General features: G+C 44.2%; 1 protein-coding gene across 4 annotated transcripts in view; it reads right to left on the bottom strand.

Annotated features, from left to right (window-relative positions):
* LOC112229831 (glutamate receptor ionotropic, kainate 5-like) overlaps positions 1-17685 on the bottom strand; it is a 79653-nt gene that overhangs the window by 32644 nt on the left and 29324 nt on the right. For all 4 annotated transcript variants that reach the window (XM_024395909.2, XM_042310312.1, XM_042310310.1 and 1 more), the window contains 2 exons: positions 1689-1847; positions 629-793 (listed from right to left, as the gene is read on the bottom strand). In XM_024395909.2, coding sequence (XP_024251677.2) covers positions 629-793; positions 1689-1797 — 274 coding nt within the window. In that variant the 5' untranslated portion in view covers positions 1798-1847. The remainder of the gene's footprint in view (positions 1-628; positions 794-1688; positions 1848-17685) is intronic.

Genomic DNA, 17685 nt, shown 5'->3' on the forward strand with positions numbered 1-17685 from the left:
CTTTTGTTTCAATGTCAATTTGTCTAATTAAGACTACCAAGAAACACTCTGTGTGACCCTGATTTAGCCCACTGCAGTAAAAGCATATTGCCTCCCTTTGTGATGGTGAGAGTACAAAAAGTTATCCCTTATGAAAAAGAATGATCTCGCATACACTCTTAGCTCGATGGAGTCGTCCTTTTCCGAGACAATAACTTCTGTCAGTGGTGCACTGCACTGTGTAGGTGTATGTGGGTGTAACCCGTTTGATGAGTGTGTTAGTTCCTCTGAGATAATGCCTAGTCTTTAGCTCAGAGGGCTGAAACAGTCTTGTGTCAAACCCAGGCCATCAAATTTGTATGAGTGTCTATCCAGGAATATCCCATTGGGCACAGAAGTCTATTCAACTTCTATTCCACGTTGGTTCAACGTAATTTCGTTGACATGACTTGGAAACCACGTTGATTCAACCAGTGTGTGCCCAGTGGGATTTGTCAATAAGTGTAGCATTCACATTAGCTTAGCGGGCTAACACATTCTTGCTAACACATTACTGGACCTGGGTTTGAAACCTGTCGGTCACATTTGTGTGAATAAAATGTCTATCCAGCTCTATTTGACAATACTGGTTCGTACTAATCCTACTTACTGGTATCGGTGGTCTCGTACTGGGAGTCCTTCTGCAGCTCGAAGATGTCCACCTCCACCCGGGCTCTGGACGGGCCCTCAAACACACTGTTGATATTCTCCCTGGCCAGAGCCAGCGCCAGCCGCTCCCCTCGACCACACACCGACTGGTCGTCCAAAATAGCCGCTGGGGGGGATAAATAGAACGATAGAAGGATAGACGAGAAGATAAAGGAGCATGAAGAAAACAGACCCGGGGGCGGATGGATTCAAATCCACTGTAGTGTTTTGTCATTCCTTTCAAAACAAGTTTATCTGATCTATGTTCCAATAAGGCTAACCTTTTGACTAACATTCAACCCATCTGCAAAATGGACACCGGGGGTGCGTCACAGAGAACCACACAGACTAGAGACATTTTCAAGGAAAGGTTATTCAGGGGGAAAATTAGAAGACCGGTCACCTGACATTTAGGATGATCACTGAATGATGATCACATCGGTGAAGTCAGCAAAATGTACATATGCAAATGGTTTAACCAATTAGTTGAGGAACCCACTGACACAGCCAATTATCGTGTCATCTTTATGGTAACGACTCACGACTCTTGTTTACATTACAATTACAGAGGAATGATGCCTTTATCTGATCCAAGCCTTTACTTCCTGATCTTCAATTAGCCTGCAGTATCCATGGAGACATTTATAGACTATTGTAGTGTAAAATGTACTGTACTGCAGCTTACTGTGCTGTATTGTTTTGTGTACTCTCATGGTACATATGGTGAACTAAAACCCCATTCATCAAATCGGCAAGAAATATGATTTTTTTTTAAAGTGGGTAAAGCCACTGAGGAGTGTTTGTTCTTGTCAGCCATGACAGTGGGATCCCCATTCAGCCATCACTAGTTACCACAGCCACAAAATAATAAACCATGCTCATTTTTAACAATTTATCTTCTTAAAATGTGATTTTAAACCTAACCCTAACCTTAACCACACTGCTAACCGTATGCCTAACCATGAATTTTTACGATATAGACCATTTTGACTCTGTGGTTGTGGTAACTAGTGGAAACCCACCCATTCTGACGGAGGAGAGGGCGGGAGCCTGGGTGAAAGAGAGCGGGGCCATGGTCAGCAACAGGAAGAGGAAGTAAATCGACAGCAGCAGCGCTGGCAGAGCCGGCATCTTCCACTGCTCCTCATGGAGAATGGTCTTCTGGCTGCCTGGTCCACCACCTGCTGGACAGGAGGACTCATTACAACACAGATAATATACAACTACATGACATAATAAACAGCTCAATTACATAATACCCGCCTGACTAGGGGAGAATCTTAATTCCATACTCCTCGCGTCCTCGCCTCCTTCTTAAACCCATTGGATGAGAAAGCCAGAGGTCCTTCCCCTCTGACCTTCTCCTCTAATGGGTTTTAAGGAGGTGAGGAGAGAGTATGCTAGGAGTATGCAATTGAGATTCTCCTTAGGACTTCATGTATTTCAGAGGTAAGGAGGCAGCACACATTCACATAGTTCACAGTCACATAGAAACTCACATGGCTACCAGAATTAGTCACTCAAGGAAAACTTCTAGAGCACAAAGCGATTAAATAGTGGAAGCAATGAGAGAGCGATAGAGAGAGAGAGAGAGAGAGAGAGAGAGAGAGAGAGAGAGAGAGAAAAAATGAACAGAGAGAGAGCTTTAGGTATTGAAAATAATGTAATTGGCTGAGGAGGCATGACAAAATCTTCAAAGTAGATTAAAGCTACAGCAGTGAGATTTAGGGAGGGCCGGTATAACTGAACACAGGAAGTAGCCATGGGGTAAAACAAATCGAATATAGTTCCTTCACATCCCATAACTTCATCTGTACTCTGGACAGTCAGTTATTTTGTCAACTGTCTGATTTGTTACCCCTGCTAAATGTTTATCTTTCCTGCCAATGACAAATGTAATTTAAATTGAAAGAGTTGAGCAGGACAGGTTGACAAGGCAAGAGACTGAGGAGCGCAAGACAGTGCGAGATGAGCGGTAATAGATAAAGAAGAAGAATTGAGTTGATATTATAGAGAGAGAGAGAGAGAGAGAGAGAGAGAGAGAGAGACAGAGAGAGACAGACAGAGAGAGCATGAGAGAGCTGTACTGAGTGACAGAAAATTTAGTAGGAATAGACACGGTACAGACTGTAGGAGCAAATGGGAAATGGAGCCTGGTAGAAATAAACAAAATAGTGATCCTAATTAATTAGGAGCTTCCAGTAGGCTGTAAGTGGTGTCATGTAGCAAGCCTGCTGTTACAAAACATTGCACCTCCGGGTGCATTAGCTTAAAGAGGCAATCTGTGAATGCTACATCAATTCTTTTACTTTTAAATGAATTATGAACTCAGCAAAAAAAGAAACAGACCTTTTTCAGGACCATGTCTTTCAAAGATAATTCGCAAAAATCCAAATAACTTCACAGACCTTCATTGTAAAGGGTTTAAACACTGTTTCCCATGCTTGTTCAATGAACCATAAACAATTAATGAACATGCACCTGTGGAACGGTCGTTAAGTCACTAACAGCTTTACAGACGGTAGGCAATTAAGGTCACAGTTATGAAAACTTAGGACACTAAAGAGGCCTTTCTACTGACTCTGAAAAACATCAAAAGAAAGATGCCCAGGATCCCTGCTCATCTGCGTGAACGTGCCTTAGGCATGCTGCAAGGAGGCATGAGGACTGCAGATATGGCCAGGGCAATAAATTGCAATGTCTGTACTGTGAGACGACTGAGACAGTGTTACAGGGAGACAGGACGGACAGCTGATCGTCCTGGCAGTGGCAGACCACTACCTGCGGCACAGGATGGCAACAACAACTGCCCAAGTTACACCAGGAACGCACAATCCCTCCATCAATACTCAGACTGTCCGCAATAGGCTGAGAGAGGCTGAACTGAGGGCTTGTAGGTCCTCACCAGACATTACCGGCATCAACGTCGCCTATAGGCACAAACCCACCGTCGCTGGACCAGACAGGACTGGCAAAAGTCGTGGTTTTGTCTCACTGGGGGTGATGGTCGGATTCGCGTTTATCGTTGAAGGAATGAGCGTTACACCGAGGGCTGTACTCTGGAGGGGGATTGATTTGGAGGGTCCATCATGGTCTGGGGCGGTGTGTCACAGCATCATCGGACTGAGCTTGTTGTCATCGCAGGCAATCTCAACGCTGTGCGTTACAGGGAAGACATCCTCCTCTCTCATGTGGTACCCTTCCTGCAGCCTCATCCTGACATGACCCTCCAGCATGACAATGCCACCAGCCATACTGCTCGTTCTGTGCGTGATTTCCTGCAAGACAGGAATGTCAGTGTTCTGCCATGGTCAGCGAAGAGCCTGGATCTCAATACCGTTGAGCACATCTGGGACCTGTTTTTTATTTATTTTACCTTTATTTAACCAGGTAGGCCAGTTGAGAACAAGTTCTCATTTGCAACTGCGACCTGGCCAAGATAAAGCATAGCAGTGTGAGCAGACAACACAGAGTTACACATGGAATAAACAATTAACAAGTCAATAACACAGTAGAAAACAAAGGGGGGAGTCTATATACAATGTGTGCAAAAGGCATGAGGAGGTAGGCGAATAATTACAATTTTGCAGATTAACACTGGAGTGATAAATGATCAGATGGTCATGTACAGGTAGAGATATTGGTGTGCAAAAGAGCAAGTAAATAAATAAAAACAGTATGGGGATGAGGTAGGTGAAAATGGGTGGGCTATTTACCAATAGACTATGTACAGCAGCAGCGATCGGTTAGCTGCTCAGATAGCTGATGTTTGAAGTTGGTGAGGGAGATAAAAGTCTCCAACTTCAGCGATTTTTGCAATTCGTTCCATTCACAGGCAGCAGAGTACTGGAACGAAAGGCGGCCAAATGAGGTGTTGGCTTTAGGGATGATCAGTGAGATACACCTGCTGGAGCGCGTGCTACGGATGGGTGTTGCCATCGTGACCAGTTGGATCGGAGGGTGAGGGCTAGGGCCATTCCCCCCAGAAATGTCAGAGAACTTGCAGGTGCCTTGGTGGAATAGTGGGGTAACATCTTACAGCAAGAACTGGCAAATCTGGTGCAGTCCATGAGGACATGCACTGCAGTACTTAATGCAGCTGGTGGCCACACCAGATACGGACTTACTTTTGATTTTGACCCCCCTTTTTTCAGGGACACATTATTCAATTTCTGTTAGTCACATGTCTGTGGCACTTGTTCAGTTTATGTCTCAGTTGTTGAATCTTGTTATGTCCATACAAATATTTACACATGTTAAGTTTGCTGAAAACAAACACAGTTGACAGTGAGAGGACGTTTATTTTTTTTTCCTGAGTTTACATATGCGCACATTGATTCTTAAAGAATATACTTTCTAGAATCCTCATGAGCTTAGTTCAACTGTTGGACCCCATCAGAACCCAAAATATATGCTTGTTTTACAGAGCATGGTGACAACTATGATGTTGATCTCATCGATGGTGAGTTCTTGCACCCATAGCCCTGTCTATGAGAGTGGTTACATTTCTCCAGCCCCATCCCTCAGCTGTTTACCAAAACAGCGGTGGGTTTTTTCTTTCATATTGTTTGAACTTCAGATTGCCCAAGAGGGGATTACAAACAATAGTTATTTTCCTTCAAATAAAATGGCAAATATCAACATGGAGTTTTCTTATCCTTATTAAATCTTATCTGATAGCTTTTTACCGTGTTAAACAATATGGTGCTGATAACAAATATACCTCACATTATTTCCGCTGCTTTGAAAGTGTTTTTGGTCCAGTTTGAAGAGGTTTAAAAACTGAAATTACAATTTCAACGAACGCTTGAGTCAACATTAGCTTCGCTTCGTCTTTCAAGTAAAAGGCCGTTTAAGTGGCCATAAGCTACTCTGATGTGCGGAAGACAGCCCCCACAAATACGCAACGTCACAAAGGAAAGATCCGGATCAACTGTTAGTCTGTTGGGTAATGAGACTTAATACCTTCCCTAAATATAGGATATTAGCATTATGTTCCTGGGGGATAAGACTGTTTTGTTTTCCTTTGCCGGCATCACGGAGCCGTCTTGCTGACTCAAACGCTATAATGAGATGGTAATCCTTTCAAATAGCCCCAGACACACAACACATTTCTCCCTCCGAACAGAAGGATGGGTTCAACACAGGTACACACTCTTCCCCTGCGCTTTCTTCTGACAGCTAGCATGCCACTGTAGGCTACCATCATCGCATGCGGCACAAACAGAAATGACAGAGGGGGCCAAATTGATTTGGAATGGGTAGTGGACGGTGAACGGTGGCAACTAGCTATATTGTTTACATGGACTCCATTAATTGTGGTTTTGATGTCTCCCTTGTCTTCTTGAATGTAAACTGTGGTCCATTGTCTAATACAAATGGTTAGGGAAAACACCCTAGACACTAAATTGTTTAGTTAATGCATTGCACATTCCGACAAAAATGGTTGTTCTACTATTGGTACCAGCTGTGTATATGTACAGCCGTCTGCACTGTACGCTGTACTGTAAATATAGAGTTCATGAATGCATGTACCAAAGACATGCACTGTGCATGGTTTTCCCTTGTTGCTTCAGCTGTTCATTCCAGGTTTACTCTGTGGTAGATGCGTTTCTCTACCCCCAATCCTTGTCAAAGCACTCGATCACAAACATGGAGAAAGGGAGGGAGGGAGGGAGGGAGGGATGGATGGATAGGCAGAGGAGAAGCCACTGCTACTACAGTGTGAAGGTGAGGGCTGACATCTGTGGCCTGACTGCGCTGAGCTGCAGATGAGCACATGAGACATCACACCAGTGGGTAACGAGTGAGAGTACAGCATCAGCAAAGACAGAAGGAGAGAGGGGGGAGAAAGGTTGATGGGAAGGAGAGATGGGGGAGAGGTAGATGGGAAGGAGAGATGGGGGAGAGGTAGATGGGAAGGAGAGATGGGGGAGAAAGGTAGATGGGAAGGAGAGGCGGGGTGGATATATGTTACATATTGGCAGCAGGGTAACTGCAATATAACATTTGAGCGTAGAGAGTACAGAAAGCCATACAAATTTGTCAAGTTTGAGAAAAATACAAAATTTGTTGTCCAACTTGACCAAGCTTACACATGTAAAACAAGGTCCTACGGCTGGAATATACTGTTGCACAACCTTGACTGGTCCCGAGAACACGTTCTCAATTCTACGAGCTAAAGAACACAGAGAGCTAGCTGGATACAAGGGATGTGCATAGCAAACAGATTCTAAGCCTGGTAAAAAAAATGATACAGTACAATCTACAACAAGATAATACCTTACACAGAGACACATTAAATGAAGGTACATTTAACAGAGGCTTGGGCAAAGAATAAAGATAGCTAACTGCAAGGGATGCACATAGTAAGTAGACTCTAAGCCTTATAGAACATTAAAATACCACTAACTGATCTAGTCATAACATGTGAATGCTATTTGGGGTGCATTCAAATGCTGACCTGTTTTGCAATTGCAAATTCAACCATTAATAACCCCCTATAAATTCTGATCTAATGTTAGGTTAACCTACACCATGCAATATCAGCATCCCTTCTCCCCCTGCAGCTGTAGGCTCTCTGCCAGTCTTTCACTGTCAGCAGTGAGCCAAATGACAGTCTAACACCCCTAGGGCCTTCACCACATCCACTGCTCCTATAAAAAGTAGAGCCATGCTAAGTCAAATATGAGTTAATCAGAGTGCTGCTAAAATTAAACAAAATGGCCCCCGAGCTATGACAGGTTCTTCTGCTCTATGGAGTTATGCTCCACAGTATGTGACAGAGAACACTCTCCCTCTCCTTATCTCTCTCGCGATTTGACAGGGGACACCGTTCTTGGAATTGGTTGATGTAAAAGGAAGTGGGATTGATACCGTTTTCGCGAAAGCAGGGAACCCATAGCTAGCAGTGGGCTTCCGGTCAGGTAGAAGCATTATTGTTCTTTTCATTTTGTGCTTTATGAACGCTGTTCTACATTAAATATTTACGTTGAGAGTTAATTAGCGGAGCTGGGAATGACTCCTCTGGAGTCGCTTAGGACAGACTTCCTCTTTTAATTACCTCCATTGCTTCAAACACTGGGAACGCCGGGCTGTCCCTATAGCGACCGAGTCACTCGATATACCAGTAGCTTCTGCATTCAGCAACTGCAGCTTTGCCATGCCATCACAAAGCTGTTCAACATATAAATAGAGGGAATGTTTTCAGTTTGATGTGCCAGGCAGCCAGGTGTAATTGTAACCTACCATATGTCTCAGTATACATACTTACTCACTACTTAGTATGCATAGCATGACCATTACTTCATACTATAGGCTTATATCATCATGTCTTCCAGTATGGCTGAGTTTACACAGGCAGGCATAACTTTGATCTTTTAATTGGTCTTTTGACCACTAACATAAGATGTTTTTCACATTAGATATTTTACCAAGCTGATTGTATTGGTCCAAAGACCAATTATTATTATTTATTTTTTTACGGAATTTGGCTGCTTGTGTAAAGACAGCCTCTGAATGTTCAGACTTGTCAATCGGTGTAACAACTGTACAAAAACTAAAAAATGTACAATTTCGAACGAGCTGCCGCAGTAAATTGCATATCCTCTGAGAGGCTGATCAAGAGGAAAACATTTCCCTCAAGCTTCGTTACCTGTATTAATTCTCTCAACATGTGTCAATTCAGATTCATTACAGGCTGGCTAGTGTTTAATGGAAATCTACCCAATGTCACCCCCCCCCCACCACCACCCTCTCCTCTCTTCTCCGCATCCAAAGAAAAAAAGCAGGAGTGGCTTGATTTATGGGAGGTAAAGGAAATAGTTTAAAGAGCTTTCTGCCTCTCGCATAGCAATAATGTCCTCCTTTTGCTTTCTGTCAGAATGTAATTTTCCAAAAATGGTCAGATCTGGGCGCTAAATTCCAAGTCTGCCATTAATCACAGTATTTGATTATGACACACACACCTTCCCTGGAATTACGCTGGGCGGATAGTGGTGGGAAAAAAACGGTCGAGGTGCTGGGTAGCGAGTACTGAGTGAAAAATCCCTGAATCGCTTTTCCTCTCTCTCCCCTCTCCGTCAGTGCTTTGGTTATTTTTTAAATGGCCTATTAGAGGACATCACTGTCTGTTTGATCCGATCTGATATAAATATTTCATGTTTACTGTAAAACAGGAAATGTAGACATACGGTTCCTCGTGTAACGTTATACAGAGCGGGCAGGAAGAGGTGGCCGGGATTTGTAATGAAAGAGAGATTCATCAAAAACAAAGCGGTAGATTAACATAGAGGGAACAGAGCACGAATGAGGAGGAAATGGGTGAAAAGAGGGGAGAGAGGGAGCAAGAGAGTTTTAGAGAAGGGGGAGAGTTATTTGCGGCCAGTGTTGATTCGTGATCCTTATAACAAGCTTTTCTATGCTACAGTACGACACGATGAAGTAAGAGAATAAAGTGTTAAATCCCCAAATTAATAACACTTACATTTTACATTTGTCAAAAGCGTCATCATCAACCCTCATTGGTTTCTATCAACATCATTCTATACTTTGCTCAAAAAGATCACTCAAACCAGAATGTTGAGGCATATCTTGCCATCTACATTTCTAAGATCATTAAAACCAGAATGTTGAGGCACATCTTGCCATCTACATTTATTAGACTACTGTAATCGGTTGGTAAGAGGCGATGCAAATTGTTGGGGATTTTGTTCTGTAATGGACAAGAAAGATTTATCAAATGCAGATAGAGTTTATATGAATCAGCCTCCCTCTTGCTGTAATCCATATGCATACAAATTGAACTACTACTGTGGGGTTGGTAATTATTGACAACCTTCATAAAGACGAGTAAAAAAAGACTGTATAGAATACATCATTAAAATACTGAGCTATTGTATGATTCAAAAAATTGAGAAATTATATTATTTTAAACGAATATAATGACAAGAATATTTATAAATGATTGGAAATGAGCAAGATTTTCTCTCAGACTCATTAAAACATGTGTAGAATAGAATGAGATCATCTACACAACTGCTAATTCTTCTCTCTGCCACATGGCAACATGGCAGGAAATTTGCTTTAAAACAGCAATAATTTCTCTCAGCATCATGGCAAAATGTGTAGAATAGTATGAGATTGGCTATAAAACTGCACATATGTCTCTTTGCCTCATGGCAAAATGTGTAGATTTGTACGAATCTGTTACACCCCCTCCCCCTAAAAAAAAAACATCCTGCAAAAATAGATTATTCAAGCTGTCCATTGCACCGGCTCCAATCCAAGTTCCAATGCCAGGCATTTCCTTTTGTTGAATGACATGAAAATAGAGCTCTTTCGCCATGCACACTGGCGGTCGGTTTAGCATCAAAAGAAATATGGAAATGCAGAAAAGACCCCCCTACCAATTGGAAAATATGGTGGTGGATATTTGATGTTATGGGGCTATTTTGTTTCCACTGGTCCTGGAGCCCTTGTTAAGGTCAACGGCATCATGACTTTTACCCAGAACCAGGAATTTTTAGCCTAACACCTGGTTGAAACTGGTTGATCCACAAGTGGATCTTCTAGAAAGACAATGACCTCAAGCACACATGTAAATACACCCCCCAAAAATATATAATTTACCGCAAAATCAACATTTTGCAATGGCCATCTCAGTCTCTGGACTTGAACCCCATAAAAAAAAAATATGTGGTTTGAATTGAAGAGGGCACTCCATAAAACACAGACGAAGGATATCAAGGATCTGGAAAGATTCTGTAAGGAGGAATGGTCTAAGATCCATTCCGATGTGTTCTCCAATCTCATAAAACATTTTCGATAAAGGCTCAGTGCCGTGATCCACACAAGGTGAGGTATTGAAATCATTTTGACCATTATATTTGTGAAAAAATGTTATTACTTGTCAAACAAATTCAAACAATTTCTCTTAGCAATTGAGTCTGAAATAATATTTGAAAAAATAATTACCATATAGAATATAGCACAGTATTAGTATTATTTATTGTATACAGTCCTTAAAAGATATTTTGGGCCAATATTTTTGGGCCCGACTATATCCATTCCAGCCAGGTTACAGGGAGAAAAAGCAGATAAGACGCATTTGAGATAGATTACTACCAAAATGCCTGCAGATGACAGGTACAAAGCCAGTTGCCAAAGCCGGATTACAGGTGTAAAGCAGCGTGGATACAGACGCAATTTCAGGCATATCGCTAGTACAGTAACACAGGCCCCAGCTGAGATCCACAGACCAACAGCCTGACTTTTCTACATTCCAGATCCGTCTTGGTATAAATTGTATTATAGGCTATTAAATCTCTCATGTCATCCTCTCTTATCCCTAGCTTTTCTCTTCCATCTTGGTTTCTCGATTTTTGTCTGTAATGCGATTGAGGCATAGCCCTTTGTAGCATACTGTGTAAAGCAAAGGACATGCAGAGCTTTCGCAACATACGGCCAAATTAAGTGCTTAATGCTATTGTTGGACTCTGCACATTGTATGGAATGGCCGATCCAGTAGACTACTACTAATAATAATCCTACTACTACTACTGCACTACAACAACTGCTATTACTACTACACTAAAACATGTAATATTACTACTACACTACAACAACTGCTATTACTACTACACTACAACAAGTAATATTACTACTACACTACAACATGTAATGTGTACTACTACACTACAACATGTAATATTACTACTACACTACAACATGTAATATTACTACTACACTACAACATGTAATATTACTACTACACTACAACATGTAATATTACTACTACACTACAACATGTAATATTACTACTACACTACAACATGTAATATTACTACTACACTACAACATGTAATATTACTACTACACTACAACATGTAATATTACTACTACACTACAACATGTAATATTACTACTACACTAGAACAAGCACTATTACTACACTGTAATACTATATTGACTAACCAGACAATCCTATTCACCGTATTAGGAAATACTGTAAATTGTGTTGATAATAGCCCCTCTGTTTGATCCAGTACATTCTTATTTTATGATAGGTGGGGCTTTGGTTAGTCATCTTTGGCAGGTTTCGAGTTCCCCTTATAATCTCCTCCATTCTGAGAATACCTAGTCTATATCAAAGGACGGCTGCAAACGGTGTCTTTTCAGCCAAGAAAGACTGTCTCTTTCTCTTACCCTCGGTCTCTCTTAGCCCTCGTCTGTCTCTCTTTGAAACCCTCTCTCCCAATGACTGTGTAGGCCTATGGGCTCCCTCTCCCTTCTCCTCCATCAGCCTTTCCCTCAATCTTTCTCTCTTTCCACCTGTCTATTGCCACCCCTCTCTCTCTCTCTCTCTTTCTCTCTCTCGCTCTCTAGTCCCAGAGTAACGGAGGAGATGACAAGGTGTGAGCGGAGAGTCCTGGGGGTACTGAGTGACAGCTGGAGCGACACGGGCCATTGGAGACCATCCCAACACCAGCCCGTCGCTCGCATTTAGCCCTCAACCCAGCCATCTCCAGATGCTGTCTATAGCCAACTGTGCATTCAATCGCACCACAACTGCTCTCCGGGACGCCTTGAGCCACAGGCTGCAAAACAAAAGGCTGATTGGCCAAGCATCCCATTTTTCCCCCAAACTGACAGTTATCCACATTTCAATCGAACGGAACACAACGATGAGTAACATCGAGATGTTTCGAGTCGACAGAGAGGTGGGATGAGTAATGTTTGGCGCTCTAAGAAGGGAAGTCTTTCGCAGCCTTCCCTCAACTAGAGGTCAAGAGAAGAAACGTATCGGTTTAGGATCTTTTTTGTTGTTTTGTTTGAAGTAGAAGACATTAGCTGGAAGGCAGATATAACCTGTTGACATTAAGGCAGAGGTAGCTCTATGATCTATATTTTAACACACTTTTTGCCAATGACCTCCTCCCCGGCTCCTCTTGTTCATGTAATTGGTCTAACTACCACCTGTGCTGAAGAACAAAAGACGCCTTATATCCAACGTAATCCTCAGTGGTTAGCTAAATCTCCACTGACTGTTTACACATGCCAGTCTAACCGACAAGATGGTTTATAAAATGAGCGCAGGCAGAATGGAAATTACAACCAGTGACTCATAGGAGTCTTGAATGGAAACGCTTGAGTAAATGAGGGTTACAAAGTGTATTGAAAGCAGGTGCTTCCACGCAGGTGTGGTTCCTGAGTTAATTAAGCAGTTAACATACCACCATGCTGTGGGCCATGTGTGTGTGTGTGTGTGTGTGTGTGTGTGTGTGTGCGTGCGTGTCACTAGATCTCAACCCAGTTGAACACATGGGAGATTCTGGAGCGGCGCCTGAGACAGCGTTTTCCACCACGATCAACAAAACACCAAAAGATGGAATTTCTCGTGGAAGAATGGTGCCACAGCAGCATTTCACCGTATGGTCGTATTCGGCACATGTGACAAATAAAATGTGATTTGACATCCCTCCAATAGAATTCCAGACACTTGTAGAATCAATGCTAAAGCGCATTGAAACTGTTCTGGCGGCTGGCTCGTGGTGGCCCCAACGCCCCATTAAGACACTATGCTCGTGTTTCCTTTATTTTGGCAGTTACCTGTACATACATGTACAAGACTATACATACATTTATTTATAACTAGTTGATTCATGCAAAGGTGTAATTACTGTGGCGTCAGCCATAGCGATATCAAATTGAAGCAAAACTAAACTCTATATTTAGTGATTCCCCTGACATGGCGACCGTATGCCACGGCGTCTCCTGGGTGGCCTTTGTTATAGATAATCCATAATGACTCGTCACATTAAAGGGTCCCCCCAGAGACAGGGGGTACGGAAGCCTCTCCTCTGAACAAAAAAAAATACATATTTGGACACTGAAGTTTTAGCCTAACGTAGTAACTTAAATGTGGACACTGGCTGTAGGCCTATAGCTCTCACATGTAGCCTAATATCATAGTATTGCTTGCAGTAAAATTTTACAACAAATGTTGATTTTTTTTTTTCTTTCTTTCTTTGGAATAGGAGTGGAAAAACATGATTTATTTATTTCAGCATCTTGAGAGAATGCGAATGCAGTTAGTGACCGTGCAAACGTGCCGTCTTTGTCTGCTGTCACGCCTTGGTCTTAGTATTTTGTGTTTTCTTTAATTATTTGTTCAGGCCAGGGTGTGACATGGGTTTATTGTGTTGTCATATTGGGGTTTTTGTAGGCATTGGGATTGTGGCTGATTAGGGGTGTGTCTAGCATAGGCTTGGCTGTCTGAGGCGGTTCTCAATCAGTCAGGTGATCTCGTTGTCTCTGATTGGGAACCATATTTAGGTAGCCTGGGTTTCACTGTGTATTTTGTGGGTGATTGTTCCTGTCTCTGTGTAGTGTTCACCAGATAGGCTGTAATTAGGTTTTCACGTTTCGTTTGTTGTTTTTGTATTTATTTAGTTATTTCATGTATCGCTATTTTTTCATTAAAGAACATGAGTAACCACCACGCTGCATTTTGGTCCGACTCTCCTTCAACAGACGAACGCCGTTACAGAATCACCCACCACACCCGGACCGAGCGGCGTGGTAACAGGCAGCGACAGCAGGAGCAGCGAAAGGAGGAATGGACATGGGAAGACGTGTTGGATGGCAAAGGTTGTTACACTTGGGAGGAGATACTGGCCGGAAGAGATCGCCTCCCATGGGAACAGGTGGAGGCACTTAGGAGAGCAGAGGCAGCCGGAGATAAGAGCCGACGATACGAGGGAACACGGTTGGCAAGGAAGCCCGAAAAGCAGCCCCAAAAATTTATTGGGGGGGGGGCTCAGGGAGAGAGTGGCAGAGTCAGGAGTCAGACCTGAGCCAACTCTCCCTGTTAATCGTGAGGAGCAGCGATCAAAGGACTTCTGGACTTGGGAAGAGATATTGGACGGAAAAGGACCCTGGGCACAGCCTGGTGAATATCGACGCCCCAAAGAAGAACTGGAGGCGGCGAGAGCGGAGAGGCGCTGGTATGAAGAGGCAGCACGGCGACGCGGATGGAAGCCTGAGAGTCACCCCCAAAAATGTATTGGGGGGGGGGCTCACAGGGAGTATGGCGATGCCAGGTAGGAGACCTGCGCAAACTCCCTGTGCTTACCGGGGGGGCTAAAGAGACCGGGCAGGCACCGTGTTATGCTAGTGAGCGCACGGTGTCTCCAGTGCGGGTGCATAGCCCGGTACGGTACATACCAGCTCTTCGTATTAGCCGGGCTAGAGTGGGCATCGAGCCAAGTAAGGTTGGGCAGGCTCGGTGCTCAAGAGCTCCAGTGCGCCTGCACGGTCCGGTCTATCCAGAGCCACCTCCACACACCAGTCCTCCGGTAGCAGCTCCCCGCACCAGGCTTCCTGTGCGTGTCCTCGATCCAGTACCACCAGTTCCAGCACCACGCACCAGGCCTTCAGTGCGCCTCGCCTGTTCAGCACAGCCAGAGCCTTCCTTCCCTCTAGCGCTGCCGGAGCCTCCCGCCTGTTCAGCACAGCCAGAGCCATCCTTCTCTCTAGCGCTGTCGGAGCCTCCCGCCTGTTCAGCGCAGCCAGCGTTTTCCTCCTCTCCTGCGCTGTCGGAGTCTCCCGCCTGTTCAGCGCTTCCAGAGCCTTCCTCCTCTACAGCGCTGCCGGAGCCTCCTGCCTGTTCAACGTAGCCAGAGCTGCCAGTCTGCATGGAGCAGCCAGAGCTGCCAGTCTACATGGAGCAGCCAGAGCTGTCAGCCTGCATGGAGCAGCCAGAGCTGCCAGTCTGCATGGAGCAGCCAGAGCTGCCAGTCTGCATGGAGCAGCCTGAGCTGTCAGTTTGCATGGAGAAGCCAGAGCTGTCAGTCTGCACAAAGCTACCAGTCTGCATGGAGCAGCCAGAGCTGTCAGTCTGCATGGAGCAGCCAGAGCTGTCAGTCTGCTTGGAGAAGCCAGAGCTGTCAATCTGCATGGAGCAGCCAGAGTTGCCAATCTACATGGAGCAGCCAGAGCTGTCAGTCTGCATGGAGCAGCCAGAGCAGCTAGATCCGCCAGTCAGCCATGATCTTCCAGATCTGCCAGTCAACCAGACTCTTCCAGATCTGCCAGTCAACCAGACTCTTCCAGATCTGCCAGTCAACCAGACTCTTCCAGAGCCAACTACTTGCCTGAGCTTCATCTCAGTACTGGGCTTCCTCTCAGTCCCAGGCTTCCCCTCAGTCCCGGGCTTCCCCTCAGTCCCGGGCTTCCCCTCAGTCCCGGGCTTCCCCTCAGTCCCGGGCTTCCCCTCAGTCCCGGGCTTCCCCTCAGTCCCGAGCTGCCCCTCAGTCCCGAGCTTCCCCTCAGTCCCGAGCTTCGCCTCAGTCCCGAGCTGCCCCTCAGTCACGAGCTGCCCCTCAGTCCAGTGGGGTTCTGGGTGAGGACTACGAGGTCATGGTCGGCGGCGAGGGTGGACTATCCCAGGACGCAAGGGGGAGGAACTAAGACATTTATGGAGTGGGGTCCACGTCCCGAGCCGGAGCCGCCACCATGGACAGACGCCCACCCGGACCCTCCCTATGGTTTTGAGGTGCGTCCGGGAGTCCGCACCTTGGGGGGGTGGGGTTCTGTCACGCCTTGGTCTTAGTATTTTGTGTTTTCTTTAATTATTTGTTCAGGCCAGGGTGTGACATGGGTTTATTGTGTTGTCGTATTGGGGTTTTTGTAGGCATTGGGATTGTGGCTGATTAGGGGTGTGTCTAGCATAGGCTTGGCTGCCTGAGGCGGTTCTCAATCAGAGTCAGGTGATTCTCGTTGTGTCTGATTGGGAACCATATTTAGGTAGCCTGGGTTTCACTGTGTATTTTGTGGGTGATTGTTCCTGTCTCTGTGTAGTGTTCACCAGATAGGCTGTAATTAGGTTTTCACGTTTCGTTTGTTGTTTTTGTATTTATTTAGTTATTTCATGTATCGCTATTTTTTTCATTAAAGAACATGAGTAACCACCACGCTGCATTTTGGTCCGACTCTCCTTCAACAGACGAACGCCGTTACATCTGCGACATAAAAGCTGACAGTAGGCTATTTCAATCACAGAAAATACCCATCCAAGATGAAAGATTCCAAGATTTCATTTCTTTGAAAACGGTCAAACTGATATAATTTGGACATTCCACTGTTTTCTGCTGTTTTAGGGTAAGGGTTACGGTTTGGGTAAGGGTATGGGTATGGGTGTTAATGCTAAATTGTAATTATTTCACCACTATGGCCTATTTATTGCCTTACCTCCCTAATCTTACTACATTTGCACACACTGTATATAGATTTTTCTATTGTGTTATTGACTGTACTTTTGTTTATGTGTAACTCTGTGTTGTTGTTTTTGTCCCACTGCTTTGCTTTATCTTGGCCAGGTCTCAGTTGTAAATGAGAACTTGTTCTCAACCGGCCCACCTGGTTAAATAAAGGTGAAATAAATAAAAAACATATTTAAAAAGTGGGTTAAGTTTAAGGTTAGGATAAGGGTTAAGGTTAGGGCTAGGTTTAGGGTTAGTAGATGATTCGTTGAAATGTTACTGCAGATAGTCAGTAGAGCATCTACAGATGGACAATCCAAATAAAGCGTTACAGAGAGAACGTTGTCAACTAGATTCAGCTTAAATATTGATTACATTTATTCCAATGTTCTGGATTTTTTTCTTCTTCTTGGGCAACAAGTAATGACAGAAGAGAAGCTGCAGGCCTATCGAATTACAGACTAAGTTGGCTAACAAATAGCTTACCAAATGTTTTTTTTTTTTTTGTATGTTGAAAAACATCTAAAATAGGGATGAAAGTGGCCTGAGTAGGCAGAGATGAATGGCCGGACCGTGACACGTGCAGAAAGCGTTGGACACGTCAATGACTTCAGGCTACAAGTGTCTCTAATGACAATCACTGAATGTCATTACACTTTCCATGCATCAAATTGCAGGTGTACAGTACATTGTTTTAGAGGCTGGAATCATTGTAGAGTGGATCGAAACATGTGCAGGCAGCCTACTTTTTGAAGTG

Source organism: Oncorhynchus tshawytscha, linkage group LG31, assembly GCF_018296145.1.
Source record: "Oncorhynchus tshawytscha isolate Ot180627B linkage group LG31, Otsh_v2.0, whole genome shotgun sequence".
NCBI classification, from domain to species: Eukaryota; Metazoa; Chordata; class Actinopteri; order Salmoniformes; family Salmonidae; genus Oncorhynchus; species Oncorhynchus tshawytscha.